General features: G+C 38.6%; 1 protein-coding gene across 1 annotated transcript in view; it reads right to left on the bottom strand.

The window, feature by feature from the left end:
* The window catches only part of LOC137128058 (potassium voltage-gated channel subfamily B member 1-like), a 33,492-nt gene that overhangs the window by 9,614 nt on the left and 338 nt on the right, over nt 1–23,540 (bottom strand). Inside the window, exon 2 of the mRNA XM_067505740.1 lies at nt 22,233–22,878. Within this exon, the coding sequence (XP_067361841.1) occupies nt 22,233–22,787 (555 nt within the window). The 5' untranslated portion in view covers nt 22,788–22,878. The remainder of the gene's footprint in view (nt 1–22,232; nt 22,879–23,540) is intronic.

Raw genomic sequence — 23,540 nt, 5'->3', positions numbered from 1 at the left:
GTAGGGAATTAATTAATTCACACACACAATAAACAACCGACATTTAGGTGTTAGAACAAATGATGTGATGAACAAAGTGCTATTGTGGTTCCCAGAAGAAATATTTTTGTATGATATTTAGGGTTTTCCCATGTGTCATGCGGTGTGAAATGTTGATTCACTTCTGGTAACTGAATAACTGGATTTGCCCTTTTCACTATTGGGCTGAATCAATAGATGCATTATGCCACAAGGTGACTCATTCACATTATTTTTTGTGGACATGTTGAGTGCTAGATGGCATCTCTAATCCTCTTATTGTAGTGCCTCTTCTGTCATTTGCCAGTAAAATGTTTTCTGGCCCTGACAGCTGATATTCCTCCTACAGAGTGTTGTTCTGTTGTAGTTTCCTTTGTGGCATATTATGTCTGTTTTTTTAAGAGGTTTCAGTGGAGAAGATGGATGGAATAGTTGTGCCAGTAAACAGTGGAGAATTGTTTCCTCACCAGACTAAATGGTTGAGGCCTTTTGCAGCTATAAACACTTCCCTCCCATGGCTACTGTCAGATTCTTGGAAAGTTCCACCTCGGGACCATAAATCTACTCTCACGTACCAGTGTCTCACAATAAAAAACTTTCCCTTTTGTTTAAAAGTAGTAGCAATATTTTATTTTCTATAGTGTCAAAAACAATCTGTGTGTCCCATTTGTGTGCTTTTACACCTGTACTTATATATAATTAAAGTTTTCAGTAATTTCTGTGTGAGTTCACTCTTCATGAACTACAGTTGTGGCACAGATAAATACACATATTAAGCTTTTGCTAAGCAATACTTGTAGCAAGTTCATTGTTGGTTCTAGTATTTTTATGAGCTTTCTTTGATGAAATTGACCAATATTATTCACTCTGCCAGTGCCGGGAAATCAACAGCGTTTTTCTACGTCACTGCCCTGAGACCAACTTTTTGAACTTTCTGACAAGTCGTTTCTTGTCCCACACAGATTTGTCCTCCACCGCATCTGCCTTGTTTCACCTTGCCTAGAAACCTTTTTCGTTTCACCTTTGAGCATAAAGCAGGGAGCCTGTGCCTATCCCCTGCTCTGCGCTGAGCACGAGACAGGGAGATGGATTACTGAGCTTGCGGCTACGAACTGGACGCGTCCTTTCAGAAGTGTGAAGGTGGTGCTAAAATCACGAGGCACTCACACAGACAAATTGTGTGTGTGCACCTACTGTTTGTGTGTTTCTATGGATGTATGTTTTATGTCTATTTGTATCTATGTCTATTTGAGCCCTCATTAATCCGATATGGTGAAAAATAATAATTTGCTAGAAATGTTTTATAACGTTTAACATAAGAGTTTGAATAGTGCGTTTCATGCTACAGTGAAAAATTGAGGTAATCCACACAGTTTTCTAAAAGTACCATCATAAAAAATATTTTAGCATGTTAGTATTTGCAATTGTTCACTGCACTTGAACTCATCATTTGGTGCAGGTGTCCAGATATCTGTGTTTCTGGAGGAAATGTATGCGTTTTTTTCTGTGTGTGTGTGTATGTGTGTATGTTTGTGTTTTTTACATGTGATAAAGAAAAAGCGAGAGCATGAAAAAAGAGTGGAAAAGTGAGATGAGAGATTGTTCTCCTGTGGCTCTTTGTACAAACCAGCTCTTCTTTCCTGATTTTCAGTGCCCCCTGATAAAACGCATGTACATTTGCCATTTGCCTTTTTTGAGACAGAAAACTTTGACTTTTAATCACCGGGAACATATGTGTTATAAGCTAAGGCATAGCCAAAGATGACTGCCTTTTTTGTCCTGCACGTGCTGGACTATTAAATGTGAACTTAAGAGCAAAACCATTTCATTTGTTATATACTGAGCAGTGGCAGAGACCCCCTCCTCTGAGTGAGTAATATAAATATGAATATAAATCAGTTTAAGCATGAAATGAAAGACTAATCCAGGATTATTGAGTGATGAAATGCCACAGAGGAGGTGCTCTGCTGGCAGTGGAAAAGGAGGCTTATAGATCGACATCACCTTCATAATGTAAGACTATTGATTTCAAACTATAAATTGCTCCCTGATCCCCAGAAATCACCCTGTATGCTGCTGCCAGCTGTGACTTTTCTGTGTGGAGTTTGCATGTCCTCTCCGTGCTTGCGTGGGTTACCTCCAGGTACTCTGTTTTCTTCCCACAGTCCAAAGACATCCAGGTTAGGTTAATTGGTGACTCTAAATTGATCATAGGTGTGAATGTGAGCGGAAATGTTGTCTGCTTGTATATGCCCATCTGCGTTGGCCCAGAGATAGACGGGGGACCTGCCTATCAGCCGATAACAGCTGGGATAGTCTCCAGCCCCCAAGACCCTGAACATGATAAATGGTAACAGATAATGTTATTGATGTGAAACCTGTTCAATTTAGTTTTCTTTACTTTTGGACAGTGTATGCTAGAGTTGTAGATACTGCTAGTCATTCTGTACACCACATTTTCTTTAGAGTTTTATTCTGACACACATGAAGTTTTGATATCTTTCAAGCCCATGCTTTGCATCTGTGTGCATGACACAGTAGAAATACAGTAAAATCATAGTAGAAATCCATTTATTTTTTCAAATGTTTTTAATAAATGACATTACATAATTATATGTCAGTTTTAGGAAAACAGGTGATATAAATTGCACTGAGTAAATTTGTTTGCATCCTAGCAAAAATAAGTATGCTGAACCTTTAATGACCTCCTTTTCTCTCTGCAGGGAGACAGGCAGGTCTTTCTCACAGCATGTGTCTGTCGATCTGTGTAAGCATGCCATAGAAACTCTCTGTAGACTGGGGACACTTTCCTTCAGCAGCTTGTGAGAAAAAAAAAAAAAACATTCAGCCTGCATGTTAGAAACCTGCTAATGGAAAAAGTAAGGTATCTGTAATCCTGAGATGTACATTTCTGATTTACAGTAGGTGTTTTTGTGGGGGCCTGAAATGCAGCATACTGCCAATTCTCAAGGCTTACAGCACAATCACAGCTCCACTCAGTGAAGACACATCACACCCAGCTGAAAATGACAAGTACTCAAAATCTGCCTTTGTTCTTGATACTTGTTTTTGCCGACTGGAGCTCCAGCTGTCTCTTGTTGCTATGGTCTTTGCTCATTCTAAAACTGGCAGCACAGTTGGCAGGCAAATTGAAAAAAAAAACAAAAAAACAGAATATATCATGTTGAATCACCAACAACCCTGAGAAAACAGACCTTTTTGCAGCCTGGATAATAATAAAATAGATTTTTTTTACATCTTTTATTATGGGTGTGGTGATGTGTTCGTTACAGAAGAGGATAAGGACCAGTAGAGACAGCTACCAAGCATAGGCTGTGTAATTCATACGTCAATAATACAGGTCAGGTTTATTTGCAATTATAGGAAGCAATGAACATCATGAGACAGACAGTACTAGCTTTAATGCTGATTATGACGCCAGTAATAACAGTTCAGGAAATCATGAGAAAAGTTCAAGAACTCAGTCAAAAAGTGAATGAATAAAGGAAAGCAAATGATTAAATCACTTCCAGTGAAACACAACTTGTGAACCCTGTAACATTATACTGGACACCATTACTCCATTTTAATTAGCAGGAATTTGCTATCTCCATGGCTACAAAGTGTAAAGCCTTCTTACATGGTTTCATCACAAACCTGAAGTTTGATCCGAGTCCACCAGCGGACTCAGTCGCCGATAAGATGCTGTTACTGATCAGATGTCAATTAACGTTTAACTAACTAATTTCCCTGCCTCCATGACCTCCCTCTGTGACACCGTGTGGCCTTCTCTGGTGTTTACCACACAGACCAATAGTAACTGGGTTCAAGTGACATGATTTGGTGTCAGCACTGAGTGAACAGAGTTACCCGGGCTGCTCACTCTGAACACCAGCTGAAACAGGACACCTGGTCGCTGCCTAATATCTTACATGACGCCATTTAATTTCTACAATACAGTTTCAGTAGTGGATCCTTTGATCACATTCAAGACAAAAAAGATGGTGATGTTTAATCAAATTTAAATGTAAAGCATAATAAATGAATTGTTTGTCATTTTAGGAAAGATATTTACTTACTTGTCAAGAGATAGATTAGAAGATCAATACCACTCACAGGTTAGTCCATTAACTATGAAGCTACAGCCAGTAGAAAGTTACAACAGCTCAAAGCTTAAACAGGAGGAAACTGTTTTCTTAGTTCTGTCAACTGTAAAAGTTGCAGCTTTATATGTGTGTTTTTGATTTCTATCATAAAATAGCTAAGTGGATTTGACCTCTGTGGAAACTTGGTGCGATTTTTAAGTGAAAACCATATTCCCTTCATGTTTTCTACAAAGTTATTTACCATTTGCACTTTGACTATTGTTCCTGGTTTATGCCACCTGGATGTATATGGCCCTTTATTTCCATTTATTTCCATTTTCATTTCCATTTGGGCTTTTGCTGGGAGGCTGTGGGGGTGTCACCTGTATCTGTACAAAGAAAATAAATGCCTACCAACAGCTAATATGTCAAAGGTAATTGTGTAAAAGTATAATTTCTTGGTTCATTAAGCAAGGATATACTTTAGGGGATCAAGGTCACAGTAAACTGTATTATGCCCATAGGGAAATTTGTCTTCCATTGAAGAGTAACCAATTTGTGCAACAACATAACCACACATATACAATACAGTCCAAAATAAAAACATAATAAACACATCACAAACAGGGTGAGGTTAAAGTAGTCATATAATGCTATTTAGGATAGCAATGGAAGCTGGTACAAATTAATTCTTAAATCGATTTGTTCCACATTTTGGCAAGGAATGTCTTCAACCAGATGGCACCAGCTTGTATTCTACAAAGAGTGGGTGGCTGTCATTAGCCATGATTGCTTGTGCTTTCTTTAAAGCTCTAAGATTAGGTGCTGGTATGCCTATCAATACCCTTGGACAGAGCCAGGCTAGCTTTTTCCTAGTTTCCAGTCTTTATGCTAAGCTAACAGTCCATTTGCTACATTCATATTTGTTGTGCAGATGTCAGAGTGGTATTAATCTTCTCATTGAACTCTTAAAATGTTATCTGCCATTCAATTAACTGTCAAGTGAGAGCTGAATTACATCTCTCCATGGAGGCTGAGGTGACCAACACTCATATGTGCTGAGCTTCTTTGACAGCTCCATCACTGCAGCAGTGAAGCTCTGGTGTGTATGTACCTGTGAAACTGCTAATGCTTCAAAACTAAAATTATCTTAACTGGTCCCAGAGAGGCAGGCCCACCACTCAGTGTAGCCATAAAAACAAATTCATCAGGCTGCAATTATAGAAAGTGCTGCACTGCCGGATGCCTGGCACAATCTATTTCTTTTTCCACCTTATGCTTTTCCCTCAATGTGACTTTCTGTGTCTCTTAGTGCACACGATTGTCCTAAACTCTGTCTGAGTATGACGCTATTTCTAAGACATAGTTAATTAGCAAATGATTGTTGTATTGCTTGCACATGCAACTATGTCATTTGTTGCTATCACAAAACAACAGAAAATAAAGAGACAGAAATGCCCCTGTGTCTTGTGCTACAGCGTCTTCTGTGGAGAATTCAGCATCCAGCTGACACAGCACTAAATGTCAGACATCTCTGCAGCATAATTGCAGATTCCACCTCCAGATTCTTCAAAATGTGTTGCTTTTTTAAAACAAATTTGCCCAAAAGTGAAAACCAGGAGGGAAAATCGCACCATTCGTCTCACCTACTGATGCATGTCAAATATTTAAGTTGGGCTTTACCAATGTTAAATCAAATCTGCATTTTTTTCTTTATCCACACTCAACAAATGCATGCAAGTGTAACGTAAATCATTTATTTTCATTCTGTAGAAGAGAAAAAACTATCGTGTCCTCCTAAATGATTCAGTAGAAAGGGAAGGGCAGACCAAGAAACGTCCTGAGTGACCAAAAAATGACCAGATCTCTCTCTCTCTCTCAATGTGTGTGTGTGTGTGTGTGTGTGTGTTTGTATGTGTGTTTACAGTATGTCTGCTACATCAATGTCAGGTCACTAAATGTCTCCCTGCCCTGCTTATCCCTTTGGAACTGTACTGTACTTTGGAGACTTTAGCCCTGTGAGATGCCTGCTCATCCTCAGCAGGAAAGAAAAGTCAGAGATACATAATGTAGAAAGAGACCAAGAGAAAAAATGTCTGAAGTGCAGAGTATAGTGTATAATGTATGCAGCCGAGGCACTAAAGCACCCTAAGGCAACAGGCATAAAAGAAACTTTAGAAGTGACCTATTTTCTTAAACACATCAATGAATGTTAAACTCGAGTTGTGTAACAATGCTCAACCATAGAAAATCAGCAATCAAGCACAATATGCTTTCTGTTCTTCAACTCTACAAAGAAAGGAAGAAAGAAAGAAAGAAAAGAAACAGTGTGACATTTACAAGAAGAAAAGTTTAGAAGTAACCTTTAAAGGATGAACATTCGTTCAGAGCTTAGAGGCCTGAAATACAAAAATAAAACACTCATTACAACTGACTTTGGGATAGAGCTTTTTAGTCCAGGATAAAAAGATCAGAATGGAGCAGAATGTGACATAGTTACATTAGACTATACTAACATTGCATGTTTGTGTTTACAGTGAAATACAAGAATGTAATGAGAACAAAACATGTGGACCATGTGATCTGTGTGACTGATTGAACCAGGATTTACACACTAATAAACAAAAGCAAGCCTAGGTCCATCAGTGCAGAATGCAGAGGGATCAAATTAAAATTAATTAGAAAGAAAAAACAAGTTTACTCTTTCTCTTTTTCTCAAACGAATGTAGTACCTATGTTCCTTTACACTTACATGCACTCACAACACACACAAAATGAGCTGGCACACAGCAGCACAGAGTATACACCGATCCCCTCATGGGGAGACTGCAGTACCTTGGTGTGCAGCTCAGCTGACAGTTTCCATGGTGATGTGAGGCTTTTTGGTATTTGCATAACAGATGCAGCAAGGCATTCACAAAAACAAGACCCATAAAACACACAGAGGAAGCCAGGGGACATGTGATCATACCAAACCATACACTGGAAAAAATACATTTCCATCAGTGCTGATCTTGACACGGAGGATTTTTGATTGCCCTATCAGAAAAGTTCAGAAAACTAGATGTCTGATTTGCATGAGCAGCTTCTGTCAGTTCTGAATACCACATAAAAGCATACTTGTCAGGCTGCTTCTTGCTCTCTAAAGCCCATGTTTAATCTTCAGTTGATGTAGAAGCAACATATTTGGGATTTGATTTTTTTAGGGCGGGCAGAACGGTGGTGGAGTGTTTAGCACTGCCACTTCAGGGTTAGTGACTATAACTGCAGAATGATTTATTCCGTGTGCCCAGTCTAAATCTTGCAGCAATGAGAAATGGCTGCATATCATTAGCAGGTGGCACAGAGCCGACATCGACTGTAGCAGAGTTCGGATTTCCAGTCTGGAAGGGCCGAGTTTCCCACTTGTACCAAGTACGAGTGACAGTGATTTGCAAATGGAACAAAACTCTTAATTAGATAAGGACATGTTTAATGCTGCTGCCATCCTCAGGATTCTGGAGCCGAGATACTAGGCAGGCCTTAAATCCAACTGTGCCAGACAAGATCACGATTTAAAAAAAACACTCTAGTCTCATTATCCTGTGCTATCAATTTAGTCGTAGAGCTCAAGTGGAGAGCTACATTCACTGAAAAAAAGGATAAACACATGTCAGACTAGAGGCTGATGCTCCACACACGGCCTTTATCCATCCAGCTTGTTGTAAACTGGCCCATAGTCAAGAATGCTGGTCCAGCCAATTACTGCCATAAATGGTGATTGTGACAAGGGCGAGTCACAGTGTGACTCTCAATGAAAGAAATCAGTCAGAGAGCTGTTTTAATTTGCAACTGTTATCCTTCCCATCACTAATTTGCCTCTATTGCATCTAGTGCAGCTGGTGCTCTGCCCACCAACTACTGTACTGCCTAATTTAGAAAGGTTACAGGGTTTCCTGGCGGTAACAGAGACCATCTTTCCCTCTTTTCAGATTTACAAGCATTTTGACAAGTTTCCTGTTGAAGTGTGTGCTGTTCTGTTGCTGTGACCCTGCACTTTGATATCACTGAAGGCTTCAAATTAAAAAGTCAATTCTGGATGGAATAACATGACATGTTTTAGTCTGAGAAGATTTTTGTTAAAACAACACCCATTTTGGATTCTCTTTAAACACAAGTTTATAGTGAAGTCAAATGACTCACTAATCTCTCTTTCTCTCTCTCTCACTATGTGTGTGTGTGTAGACTTCTAAACTATAAAAGACAGTGTCAATGTAGGACATTCAGCACTATTGCAGTGGGAGGCCTGTCATTCCATGCATTTGTTTCTTTATGATCATTGTTTCCCTGTTGTCATTCCAAAATCACTTTTTTCCCAAATCGTCATCCTCCACAGTGATTGAGAACAATTAATTGTCACTTTGTAACTTTGAAATTATTCAAGTAATATTTATTTTGCTTCTACTCAATGTCACCGCTGAAACAATCAAAATCACTGTGAAACATGATCCTTCTCATTCAGTGCAGCTTCCTGTCATGACAATCACACAGGGTCTTAACTGCTTAACTCTTAACTCTTAACTTAATTTGAGCCTGTATCATGGTTTAAGCTTTATTATCTCATGTTATTCCATTCAACTTATTTTCTGCAACATCTTGATTTTATCATCGTCACATCTGTGTAATAAGGGTACATGTTCTTTGCTCCAGTTTCAACCCACTGTCCACTACAATCAGTGTTTTAGCATTATATACAGTGTATTGACATATTGGCATTAAATATCACATCTCTTCTTTGAGCATCATCTTTGTTTACAGTGACCAGTAAAACCATTTCTGTAATAAACGTTTGGCATTAGACTCTGACAGTGCGAGATGAAATCATGATTAGAAAGAAAATCCTCAGACATTTGGCCACACTGTTGTTGGCATTATCCAGAAAGCCAAAGTTTCCATGGGATAGACCCTGGGATTTTCGACTAATACTGATTTTGATCTGGACAAAAAGAGAGTTGATGAACACGCAGCCCTCTTGCCTTATTTTCTCAAAGCCCTGTCCTGCTACAAGGCGACTGGGCTGTCCAACTGTATTATATAAAGGCCTAATAAGATATAAGTGCTGGATGGAAAAGACTAAGCTGTCCATGTTAATTACAAGTTCCATCATTTGCATAATGTACAACACATGACAGCTTCTATTTTATAGTTTTGGATAATGTTTATGGGTTGACAAATTACTAAATGACCTCTTAATTAACTGACAAAAAGTTTCAAGTCCGCTTTCAAGTCAGCAGCTCTTTATTCATCAGCCAGTCAGTCTGCTCTCTTTGGCTTTGACTTATGAGACTTTCATTCAGATTTCCCATATTGTCCCAGTTGAGACTATGTTTCTGTCTTCAGAGAGCTGCATCTAGAACCACAAATGTGTTAATGTAATGCCAAGCGAGTCAAATTTCCCACAGATCACTAACCCTTTCAATTTACATCTCGCTGCTCAGTTTACAGGGGACCCATCGACTCTCAGCTTCTACTGTTCTGGGAGATGGAACTGCCTGAGGTAGTTTGAGAGCTGGACATCACACCCGCAATGAACCAGACCAATGAATTTCTAATAATTACCAGCTCAAACCAGCAGCTTTAGATGCATATCATGTAACTCTGACATGTACCTGTTGTGTTCATTAACATGTAAACTAATTTAGGGTTGATACGAAAAGATAGTAAGGGATCTCATAGAAGATTTTATAGAGAGAACACACTAGAAGAGAGAGTAGCTATATTGCTTATAATATTAAAGTATGATAAGAGGGTAACAGACCATACAATATGTCAGTTCTCTATTTAGTAACCTTAAACCTCTGATCTGTGTGTTCTCTCCTCTGCTGCTTGTCCCATCTAACACTAACTATGTGGCCTATATCTCACAGCAGACCGAGCTAAGGTGGTAAGGCTGGTGTCTGGTAGGTGGAGGAAGGAGAAAGAGAAATGAGTGCAGTGAGTAGGCTGAGGCTCTGGCAGTAGATTGGGGAGAACAGGGGCTCCTGGGACTGCTGCCTGGAGATAAGTGGGATAGCAATTGAAACTCACACAATCCACCCACTATGCACTGCCGCATTAGACTGGTTCTTAAAGTAACACAGCGCTTCAGGTTAAATTCATTTTGTTTTAGAAACACCTGCATCATTGAATGTGCTGAGTGGCCTAAGGGTTTCAGGTAAAATAGATGAGAAGCTTTACCACTTTCAGGTTCTCCCAAGGGACTACCTCTGTGGTGTCATCCTTGTGAATGGAGTCATATACTTTTAAGATGATCTCCTGGGTGTCACAGGGTTCACCTACAGCAGTCTGCTACCCAAAGCACCAATCCTGATGTAATTACAACAACAGAACATTAGTTCCTTCTCAGTCAGCACAGGTCCCACACAATTAAAAGTGGATTTTATTGATCCAAATTAATGGAAATTGCAATGCCAGTAGGTCTTCACTATTTAAAAACACACACACCATGGACTTTCACAATCTAAACACATACCTCACAAAATTTCTTTTGCGAGGTATTTGACTTTGTGTTGACGTTGTCTACATATTTTCAGATGAACTTAGTCTTCTAACACTTGTAAAAGAGAAAGATTGTGAAACAAAAAGGGTATTGTATCCTTATACTGACTTGTAAATAGAAGCCACAATTCTTTGCAGTCTTGACTCTCACTTGCACTCACTCAGAGAAGGATGATAAATACACCCCCACACTGTAAAGATTTTATACACAAACACTTACACTGTGCAACATATCAGCACACTGCTGATGTAATCTGCCCATATAATTTCATATTTACTAAGAACTATAAAGCCATGCAGACAATTCATGATTTTTAAAAATAGTTTTGCACATGGAGATCCATTTTATTTTAGACCTAAAGTTATCTGCAGTAAAGATTGTAGATGCTCAGAGCACAGCAGCAGTGTCTCTTACCGTCTGTTCTTTGGAATTTAAGTGGGTTTATCATGGAAAATTTAATTTGGGTTTCTAAGATCCCTTAGTGGTCTATTTATTCTGTGCCATAAAGTGCAAATGAAACAACCATTAGGTACCTGTTACAGCAGCTATTAAGGTAACAAGTACAAACAAGCCCTTGTACTGTGCCTACAGGACACCACCAGCTTATCTGTACTTAAAAAATTAGTGCACATTTCAGGAAATTAGCTTATTCACATTTTTGCCAAGCATTAAATGTCTGTCTGGCTTTGGCTGAGAGGAAATAATAAACAGGAAGTTCCAGTTAAGTGTTTGCATGGATGACACAAACAAGATATAACATGTTACTTAGAGAACTTCTGAGTGTTGGCCAGCTATATTTTGTTATCTTTCAATTGAGTCCTGAAAAGGTCTTTCCCTCAGTTGATATACTCTTTGCTAATCTAAGTTGGCTGTGCTTTATGCCCTGTAGTACATAAGTGAATAAGAATGTTTTTTTCAAAATGTAAAACTATTTTGTTATTTTTTTTCTTTTAGCTCACCTTTACAATTATTAATTTAAGCAACATCACTTAGTAAACTGTAAAACCACAATCTGCCCACTCTGCACCACCACTGACACCCTTCTATTAAGGATCTGTCTTTCAGTCTTTGTTTCCTCAAACTGTTCATTCTCACTCATTCTTTCACACACTCTATTTCTCTATTTGTATCAGCTGCTGATTAAAAAAAAATACATGTGAATCTTACTTTTGAAAAATCATATAATGACCAGACTAATTAAAATTTCCTTTGTGTTCTCATTTTATCTGCTAAAGAGCAGAAGCTATTTAATGAAACACTCTTGGAGAACAATGCATATCTCTCTCACCCATCTACTGCTTCTACTGTTGCTGACATTTAACCTCAGTCACATCCTGTGTGCAGTCTCAGTTTTTCTATTCATGCAGTGAAAAAAAGTAAAAAAAAAATGGATTTGTGTCAGGTAGATAAAGTCACCTGAAAATAAAAAGAGTGCTTTCCTGCCATGCTGCATGTGTCAGCAGCATCCATCAAACTGATGTAAGGTATACAGTATGTTTGCCACAACTGTAACTTGACGCTTTGTTTAATTCAGCCTGTCTAACACAGCAGATGTGATGCTCTGAGAAACTACGTGATCTAGTGTTAATTGAACACTGTTGTTAACTGTTCGAGCATGGAGCTTTCAGGTGTTGGGTTCTATATCAAGTTCAGGTAATTACTGTTTCTCCATCTGACAGCTAGTGTGTAGCTGCAATGCACACATGGATTCTGCCTTTGTAGAGATCAGGGACCTTACATTGTATTTATAATCCAAGAAAATGTTGAGAACTTGCATGTGCTTTGGTTTAAACCTCTGAATGCCGTTTCACTCTGCTAGGTGTGTAGAAACACTTTTGGTACAATGCATATTGTTGCAAAAACATTTTTGCAGCTTAGATAACACCATCATCTCAGAACACTTTATTTTTCCAAAAACACCACTCTACATGATAAAGGCACACTACAATAAGCTAACTGAATTTTAAGAAAGAAGGAGAATAATTTGAACGTGTGTGATGAACCATATCTACCCCAATGCATCATGTGACTAGTCCTTTTTCAAATGAGAAGCCTACAGGAGACAACCGTTATTAAAAGGTGTCACTGAAGTATGGAGTAGCATTGTTACTGAGAGGAAATTGCTTCAGAAAAATATTACAAATTACAGCACTGAAACAGATCATTTCACATGAGGCTACCTCTAAATCTGACAGAATTTGTCCTCTTCAACCATCTCAAAGAAACTAAGACTAGGATGATATACACTCACTCACCACCACTATCAAGTCCAATCCAATACAGCAGCTTTTCCATAAAGTCACAATTTCTCTGTTGAAACTGTCACAAATGTGATAATGTGTTTATTACTGAGGTCATAGTGGAGGTGGAGTCGTACTGGAGTGTATGATAATGAAAACCTTAGTGTGGTGTGGAAACTGTTGCTTACGTACTTCTAGCATGCAGTTGCTTTGGGATCTAATCCTCAACTGTCTGTAAACTTGTATTTGAACACTTGAATACACACACACCACACTTCAGCTCCTCTGACGCTCTCTCACTGACAAGCCTGTCTGAATAATGAATGAAGTTCTGCAGAAAAGTTGTTTTGTATTCATTTACTTACAACTGACCTCTCACCTTTTTAAATGTCAGCAATAAATCCAGTTCTACCAATGTGTGAGAAACATAAGGAAAGTCTGATAAGGTTTTGTGCTAAAATGTAAAGCGCAGGTTTTATATATCTGTCACACAGAGATACTATGCAGTCGACTCTGTGTGTCTGTGTGTGCTTGTGTAGTATGAAGTATTGACCCAGCTGGCTGGTGTGATAAGCTAATGTAGCATACTAGATCACCTCTCTCCATGGAAACTGCGAGGCAATGGAAAATTTAGAGGCTTACTTCCTCCTGAACCAACATGCTTCGAACTGGAACTACTAAGAAGAAGCCATCTTAACTCTGATAAAATTCCAACCACAAAGCCAGAATTTAGTTTCCAATTTTAATGTGTTTCTAAGCATAAGCCTAAGCCTGAATTAATAGACTTTTTGGCCAACGGAAAGAATCCATCAGGCTGTTATTACCTTTTGAGTTAGCAAAATCAAGCAGATACAGAGCAGAATACAGTAAGACTCTGTTGAACCCAAATAAACACATATCTATTCATCCAATATCTGTAACTGCTTTTGCTGTTTAGGGTCACAGGGGGCCTGGAGCCTAGCCTACCTGTCATAGGGCAAGAGGCAGGGTCTGCCCTGGACAGGCCACCAGTCTATCTCAGGGCCAACACAGAGAGACACTCACACCTACAGGCAACCGTTAATTAATTAGAGTCACTAACATGCATGTCTTTAGACTGTGGGAGGAAACCCACACAAGCATGGGAGAACATGACACAGAAAGGCCATGAAAGGCGAACCCGCAACTTTCTATCTGTGAGGCAGCAGCGCTTACCACTCCATCACCACCACCACTCCACCACTGTGCTGCCTGAATAAATGTAAACCAAATATTCACTCTTTTTAACCCTGTTTATGGTCTCCATCAACTATCAAGAAAACTATGTAGTGTTTCATGTTGCTCACCCGATAGTCTCTTACTTTGTTTGTCTGCTATTTTGTTCTGAGCAGGTAGTGGACAGTGAGTGGACAGAGGAACTGCAGAGTTGGGTTTTCTGCAGGTTCATTACTACAAGCAGCTCCTTTCCCAAATGTAGTAATTTGATTTATTATCTTTTGATAATAAAAAATAATACATAATTGTGTGATAAAATATGTGTGACGCTGTATATGACGGTGATTTCTGATAAAGAGATTTTGTGTTTCAGAAAATTCATCTATAATTCACAAATACACAATCATGAAATGAGAAACCCTAATAACTTCAGTCTTGGTGAATTCAGTTTCAACTTTAAATAGAGAATCTGTTTTCCCCAAAAAATAAGCTTCAAAGTTTGCACCTGTCGATGTTGAGAATTTGTGAGCTAATTCACAGCCACACAGAGATACTAAATAATGTATATCCAGCCTGTACATTTTGGCATTAGCAACAAACAGGAAAAAGGCCCAGATGGAGAAGCCAGTAGCTGGTGGGAAAACTGAGCAGACATTTTCTATGCAGTAACAGAGCACCTCCATCAATAAACGAAGTCATTTTTAGACCACAAGAACTAAATCCTATACCCTTTGAAAATATCTTCACTGGTAATTTCTGAGGAAATGTGAGAGACGTGCCTGGGTAAAACTTCAGTTTCTATCCATCAACAGTACATTTCTTCCAGGACTCAATACACTGGAGAGCAGTTTTCAGTAGGAGCTTAATTGAAAATGTATCTAAATGTCCAGCCCAAATGTGTAGGAAACTCTGATTGCAACATGAGTCTTTATAATGTCACAAAAGTAATTCCAGCAAATAGATTTATATACAAAAGAGTCTGACCACAACGTGATCAATTTAATCCTCATTTCTGCTGTTCACAAATGGGCAGATTTTCTTTATCGATTAGCAGGTCCTGTTCGGATGCTCTACTTACTAAGCTAAATTTCCATTTGTGTGTGGCTGCATGCTTATCAAACAGCATCAAAGGCATGTTTTAAATCAATAATGCTAATGTCCCTTTCAGCTTGGAGCACCTTTGCACAACTTCAAATTCTTTCAGCTGAAAAGTGGTGAGAGATAAAAATTAAAGGAAGGAATCATGAAATAAAGCTTGAAAGAAAGGCATGCTAGCACTTCTCTGTTTTAACCAAAGCCTGTGGCTGTATGTGGACTGTCCACAAATTACAGAGAGTAAAAAAAGAAAGGATAAGATATTTTTGTGAGTAGTGTAAAGTTACATGTTATTGAGGTTTTCCTGGAGTAGGCTACTTAGATTTCATTTTTGTGTCCACTCAGCAGCATTAGTGCTGTTAGTCTGTCAGCCGACTATCAAAAGCTAGAAAAGGGATTGTCTTTGTATTTATGTTAAATGATTATAGGTACTACAACTTACCTTATATATTTATAGAGCTAGTTAAATGTTTAATTGGAATTCACATGATGAGTGTTTACATGATAATTAACTTACTTTTTATGAATAATAAGAGGAGGAAGCATGTGGATGAGAATGGGAGACATTGATTCCATCTATTAATTAGTCAAATTAGTCCTTGTGAGTATGTGTGGGCTTATTTGGCAATATATGGTTTTGCAATCAGTCTGGCAGCTAGGGAACCGTGTGCCATTGATTTATGGCTATTTGAAGCGCACCTAACCACAGTGGAAGGGTTGCTGTTACCCAGCAACAATCCTTAAAAACAACTCATAAAATGCACTCGGTTGGATAATCTCCTACATTATTAGCATTCACGTACGCACACACACACACACACACACACAGTGAGAGAATGGTAGGAAGAGAGACAGTCCCAGAGAGAGAGAGGAAACTCTATTATTCTTCTCTATTATTGCTGAAAGCACTGCTGAAAATAACAACAGAGACTATAAAATCATAGTGACTATGGTGCTGTATCTCCTCTAGTCCCACTGCACTCCCTGTGACACATTGCTGCACACCCTCATGCAGTGCTTTCAGCAGGCAGTGGTCCATGGGAAGTCACACATCTTCATCCCTTCCTATTGGCTGCTGAGGGTGCATCCTCACTTAACCCAGCTTCCCTTACGTCTTAATGTCTTTGCCCTTGATTTCCTCCCAGTCTTACAAAAAGTCAAACGCCAGGCTATGTGAGGTGAGCGTGAAGCAGGTAACAGAACAAACTTGATTGTTCCACCCTGACAACGCACAGAGCCATAGCCACTGCACACAGAGTGATCTCAGACTTCACAAACAACAAAGCAAAGTGCTTACAGTGAAGTCAATCAGGCATATCCGATGCGCAGCAAGTGCAGTTAGCTGCCTCTAGTCATGGCTGTCTCTGGCTCACTGAGTGAGAAAGTTTTCATGCAATTAGTTCAAACAGCCTCTGCCAATACAAAAGAACTAAGTGTCAGTTTTTATAGCGCATGATCCTGTTCTGGACCAAAGGTTCAGTGGGTAGAGAGAGTGTTGCACGGGTTTTAGGAGACAGGAACTCATATCCCCAGAATGCAGAAGTGTCAAATGAGATTTTTAGACAAAAGTTATATAAGTCATTACATTTTAGACACATTGAAACTTAAGAATCAGTTTGTATTCAGTCAGTATATTGCCATGGTAAACCACCATCAAGTCATATTATGAAAGACTGAATATTTACAAGCTTTGTAGCTGATCTTGAAAATTTGGTTTGAAACCTTCATACTCTGTTTCTCCACATCATTAAAAAATAATAACAAAAAGGGAAAAAGAGTGATGTTTGCAAGACCACATATGTAAACAACCTCACAAGCGTTGCTACATGACTCAAATATCACTAAATGCTGACGTATGCTGACTAAATGCAGAAGTATGTGACATCTTTTCACAACTAAACCCTAAACTCACCGGTGGAGCAGGGTCAAAAACCAACAAGGTGAGATCTTGCCAAGGTTGTGTTTATGTAATAATCTTGTGCTTGTACTACAGTGATTGAGTATGCACGTTATAAAGCCCATTTCGGACTATTTTAATGCCATACCTTTGGGGGTTTAATTTATTTTGAGATCATGATCCCTAAGAGACTGATTTGCACCTTGGGGACAGCTGAAAAAACAGCCACATGCTGAGTTACATAGACAGGTTTTACATACAACCCACTTACTCTTTCATTCCACTGGGCCACGCTACTGAAACTGACATTCATTGTTCTGCATCTTCAAGAACTTATCTTTTATTGATGAAATGTTGACCTGCAAGTTTTCCTGTGTTTTCTGAGTTCATATTGTTGTGTTGAATAATTTAGTGGGCAGACCCATGGTGGGAATGCAGATTCAAGTGGGTCTAAAACTATTCAGTAACACCTCAACAACCTCAAGCAGAGAGACAGACAATCAAGAGCTGCATGGTGTCCTTCACTGCACTGCTGCTTTGACATGAAAAATGACTTGTCCAAGAAAGAGCGGTATGTATTTTTGGGGAGGTTATAACACCAGAAGGTCCAGAATAAGGTGAAACCTGGAGTTATAGATATTCTGGATCCCACCTTCTCTCTTTGGCATTAACTCAGGCGTTATTAATGTGCAATTAAAATTTCATCAGCACTGAAAAATAAATGAGATGGAATCTGTGTTTTGGAACAAGCCATTTCACCAAAGCAACAAGCTTTAGAAACAAGACCGCATCTAATGACCCATTTGGCCATTCAACCTCAATTTGATGTTTTTAATGTTCTCTGTCTCATATATAAAAAGTAAACCAAGAGGAAATCGTTTCAGTTGCCAAACAATACCTTCGACCCCTTTCTTCATAAATGTAAATCCTATCAAAGCTGTGTGTTTGTCTGAGGACAAAGGCTTGCACATTTGTACGGTCAGAGGAGAAGATTGTACATTGTAATCACATCACATCATGCACAACTGCAGTGGAGAAAAGACATGAACTAGGGCTACACTGTCCACTGATGAAGGTAAAGAACCTAAAGGGACTTCATGGGCTGGAAACTGGAATTGTTAAGGTGTTTTATAAGCTGATTTATAATATTCTTATAGTATATTGCACATGTGCAAAACAGAGCTGATGGTTCATTAACAGTTGTGCCTTGGGCATGTGTCATGAGCCTATTATAAATTTGCAAAGTAAACACTGTTACATAAGAAAACTTTTGATATTTTGCCATGCCTTTGGTCCTGACCTTTACTTAATAATTCATGGTCCTGTGAGCTCAGTGAACAGCCGCAGAGCTGGCTGAATTAAAATTATTACATATATTTACTTGGGTAGTCTCCCTAAAAGCTGTTCTCTTCCTTAAAGAAACTTGAGAATGAAAGATGATATTCACAAATGCAGCCACAATCAGAAGGATTTTAAATAAGTCAGCAATTTAAACATTAAAACCATCCAACAGGGTGCAATAATAAACCTTCAGAGCCTGTATAATTAGTTAATTTACAAAACAGAATGCAAAGATTTGCAAATCTCATCAACCAATATTCTACTCACAATAGAACATAAACAACATATCAGATGTTGAAACTGAGAAATCCTATAATTTCATGGAAATCATAAGCTAATTTTGAATTTGGCGACAGCAACACATTTTAAATAAAGTTGGAAAAGGGCAATGTTTACCATTACCATCCGCTCTTCTTTTAAAGTGAAGGAGACCAGTTTTAGGGGAGGAACGTTGTCCCATTCTTGTCAATGTGGGATTCTAGCTGCTTAACAGTCCCGTTTCTGGATCGTGTTCACATATGGCTTCTGCTTTGCATAATACAGCTTTAATTTACATTTGTGGATTGCACAGTGAACTGTGTTCACAGACAGTGATTTCTGGAAGTGCTCCTGAGCTCATGCAGTTATGTCCAGTGGAGAATCCTGCCTGTTTGTAATGCAGTGCCATAAGCTCATGTGAATCCAGTTTTGACCTTCAGCTTTGTCCCTTGCTCACAGAGATTCCTCCTGATTCTCTGAATCTTTTAATGATATTATATACTATAGATGTTGGGATCTTTAAAGTCTCTGCAATTTTACATAGAGGACATTTTTCTGAAATTGTTCCAAAATTATTTTTGCCCATCTTTACATTTGAGAGGTTCTGACTGTCTGAAATGCTCCTTTTATACTGACCTGTTGCCAGTTAACCTAATTAGTTGTCAAAAGCTCCTCCATTTATTTTTGTTTTGCAGCAATTACTTTTCCAGGCTTTTGTTGTCCCTCTTGTGATGTTTTACTGCCATCAAATTCAAAATGAGCTAATATTTTCCAGGAAATTGTAAAATATCTCATTTTCAACATCTGATATGTTGCTTATTTTCTATTATGAATTAAATGTGGTTTGATAGGATTTGTAAATTATTGCATTCTGTTTTTCATAATGTTTTCACATCTTTCCAACTGTTTTGCAATTGGGGTTGTAAATAACTACCGTATATGTCAGCCAGCTTTATAAGGTTTTTCTGATTTTCAAAAGAGAGACATATTGTTTTTAAAGTATGAGTGAATCTGCTAGCTTGTAAAGAAAAAACTTACCAAGCACAACACTAACACACACAACACAGGTTTTTGTAAATTGAAACAATTCCCCATCTATTATAGTTATGTGTTTCAATAACTACAATAAGAGTGTGTTTGTGTTTAATTAAAATTTAAAGCAAATGATTCATGACTAATGCATAAACATCAAGAGTATACTTCCATGTACAAATTGTTGGTGTACACAAACTTATGTCAGCTGCAAAAAAATGTATCTGTATTTGGAAATTATTTATTTAATATATGTGCCACAATAGGCAGATGATTCAGTATAGAATCACAACCTAACTATTTATTGATTTATGAATTAATACCACCAGCAACGATATCCTTAGTTGTATAAAATGCATTAAATCACCTTTTTTCCTAATTATTATTTAGTAAAATATAATCAAACTTTTTCAGTTTGATTATAATAAAGTCTCTGGCAGAGCTGGTTGTGGTTAGCAGTTATTTATGACTACAGGTTTTTTATCTTTTATCTTCTAAAAGAGCATCGGCTGATATTATATTCTACAACAAGCAACCACTGATTACAGGTTTCAAAATGAATCAATAGGTGTACATGAGAAAATCAAAGAATTCCAGTACACACTCAAAAAGAATATTTGCTACTCTGCAGATTTAAAAGATTTTGACTGTATCACAACATTCTCTATGTTGCCTAACAGGCATAAAATGATGAGTAATAGCTTCAGCTACAATACTTTTCTTAGAAATAGGAGTGTGTTCATTGATAATCTGTGCTCTCTTGGTTAATCTAACAAGCTTTGTTCGATGCGTCTGTCAGTCATCATGAATACCTAAGCAGCCAGTAAAGGCTTGAGAGAGACCCCAGGAACACTGAGTGATTTAAATAGAACATGTCTTCAAGCCAGTGTGATTGAATACTTAAGAAATATAATTAAGAGTTTAGGTATGTTTAGGTGAGGGATGTGCGTGCTCTTTGAATAGATGAGCTGAATAAATTATACAGGAACCCCAGTGCTAGGAGGTGTTTGAAATTTCCTTCAGTAATTATTTGACCATGGTACGTTTGTTTCTTGTATGATACTCCATAGAAAAAAGGTCTTGTGTACCGCTATTTATTTTTATTTTTATTTTTTATAAGTAGTCATCCACCAGTGACAGATTTTATGGTAAAGAAAAAAGAAAACAGCTTGACATACTTCATTGATCTTTTCTTGTACTTTTCTTATTAAAATTGCAGTTTTTGGTTTTAAATATATACAGTCATGTGAAAAATTTAGGACACACCATTAAATATTCAAATCTTTATTAAGAAATGTTCACATATCGTTGTCTAATCTTGTTTTTATGTATTTCTGCAAAATAAAGTGATTTAATTGCAGATAAACAACAAATATTAACCTTGTTTTACTCATTAAACAAAAGACATCAATAAAAATGTGTATTCTAACTAAGGAAAAGGTTAGGACACCTTACCTCCTAATAGCTAGTGTTACCCTCTTTGGCGCAAATGACATCATTGAGACTCTTCTTGTAGCCATCTACCAGTCTCTGACATCGGTCTGAGGAAAGTTTGCCTTTAATCATGTGCACCTGATGTGATACCTGTGTGTGTTTTTAGCAATTTTAAGTGGGAATATAAATGTGGAGATATTCCAATTTATTCCTCGCCAGAAAGTTTTTAAAAGTATTGTTAAAATTGATATTAAAATTGATATTATATATCAATATGTCCAAATATGTTTAAAAACACACAGGCTTTAGTAGGGTGCCATAATCTGTTCACATGACTGTAACTGGGTAGTTTTATTTTAATTGAATATTGACCAAGTCTAAAGCTAGTTCACTTAAAATGCTGTTGATGTGATTATAGCCATTGATCCAGCAAAGGATCGTGTGAGTTATGAACCTGTTAATGAGCTGGATGATTTAATATTGGCTTGGCAAAGAGGCAGGGGTGAATGAGCACAAAAGCGGGGATTGTTTGGGTTTTAGGAGAGTGTAAACGTATTTATGTAGAGCAGGGAGGTCGCTTTTTCCATCCTCTGTGGTGTTTTCAGTGAAAAGCAAACATTCAGTAAGTAACCCAGTGTACTTGTGTGCTGGCTTGGGAACAAGTATCTGATTCAAACCAATAAAGAGGAAGAATAAAGACTGTCACGTAATCATCTAAAAATGTACGGCATCCTGTGTCTTTCCTTCTCCCTCCTGTACTCCAGCTGCTGAAAGCGACAGATTAAAATCACTGTTCCCGGTCTAAAGAAAGTCAGCCATCAGATCAAGCCAGACTCAAAAGGATACAACCCCTAGGAAGTGATTTTCTCATGCTTTATAAATCTCTGTCTCCTAAAGTTAAACTACACTTAGGCCCTCCATACCCTGCATCCTTTCTCCCACTTATTGACAGAGAAATCCTTATTTAAAACTCGAGTAATTCAGCCTTGTTGTCTGTACGCCAGTGCTGCCCTCTCCCAAGGCTACCTGAACCTCCCACTTTCACTTGATCTGCCCCGGCGCTGTGGCGATAATGAAATGTAGGCTGACTTGGACACTACCTTAGCAGCAAATGATGAGCTTGGCTTCTCCAAGAGGTCCCAGAGTTTCTTCCTCTTTTGGGAACAACATGTGGTAGTAAACTCCTCTCCCTCCCGCTCCCTCATGTTCTCGGCCTCTCTTTTGAGCTCCTCGTTCATCTGCTCCTTTTTCTGGTGGTACCTTGCCTGGCAGCAGGATTCCAGGTAGATCTCGTCAATGCCCCAGAAGTCCAGTTCTTGGCTGAAAGACAGGGCGCACATTTCCTCCATCATGTGCAACTTTCCAGTTCGGTAAAAGTTGAGGATGGAGGTGAAGGCGCCGGGATGTCTGTCAAAAAAGAACTCATTGTTATCCAACGTGTAGTCGTCGCATATTTCCATGATAGAGTCGTGGGTGTTGCAGTCTCTCAGTTTGCCCAGTCTTGTGCGGGGCAGCCTGTCCAGCGTCCTCCACAGAACTTCGTGGAGAAGTCCCCCAACGTTAAGTCTAACTCGCCGGGAGTGGGTCTTGCTGCGGATGATGTCCATCGTATCCGGCGGCAGCGTGGTGGTCGACCGAGACCCCTCTTTGATCATCTCCACTCAAGTCACTCTGTCACTTCAAAAGACTTGCAGATTAAGAAGACATGCTCCTGTAGATGACCGTATCAGTGTCCCTCGTCCTTTCCTGTGGCGGTAATAAACGAAAGAAGAAACAAGTTAGACGGTGTTTAACAACCACTGACGGTGTCCTGGAGTAGCAATGTCAGCTGCTTTGTCCACTCATCACAGAACCAAATAGATATTTTAATCGGCTTTAAGAGGCACAGCCGCTTTTCTTGCTGACAAGGGAGTCAAGCCAATGATAAACTGGACTCCAACGCTGAGCGCTGTCCGGTGCTGAAACTGTCTGTCGCTGTCCACGGGCTCTGGTTCTGAAACATCAGCTGCTGGGGGACAGCGTCAGTCCCGGTTTAAAGTCAGCGCAGATGTGAATCACAAACAGCAATGTGTTGCTGCACTGTTTCTGGAGGCTAAATAAGCTGGACTACTATACTAACACAGCTTCCCAACTTTACTCTTAAAGTCATCCTCCAACACCAAGTCTGCAGAATTCACAAGTTTATGGTAGTAGTGTTTGATCATCTTCACATAATGCCAATTTATTTTCAAAATAATACTAATCACATATAAGTTAATTATAAATAATGTTGGCTACATGATTGTTTGTTGTTTTCACACTCAGAATCTACAGCAGAAGAAGTGCATTTTAGAAAAGAATATTTCACAGCTGTAAAAATAAAACTCGAACCTAAAAAGCGATTAAAACACAATAAATAAATAAATGTG

Source organism: Channa argus, chromosome 5 (genome assembly GCF_033026475.1).
Source record: "Channa argus isolate prfri chromosome 5, Channa argus male v1.0, whole genome shotgun sequence".
Taxonomy (NCBI): Eukaryota; Metazoa; Chordata; class Actinopteri; order Anabantiformes; family Channidae; genus Channa; species Channa argus.
Note: the sequence above shows the minus strand (reverse complement) of the source record. Positions and strands in the feature narration are given on the sequence as shown.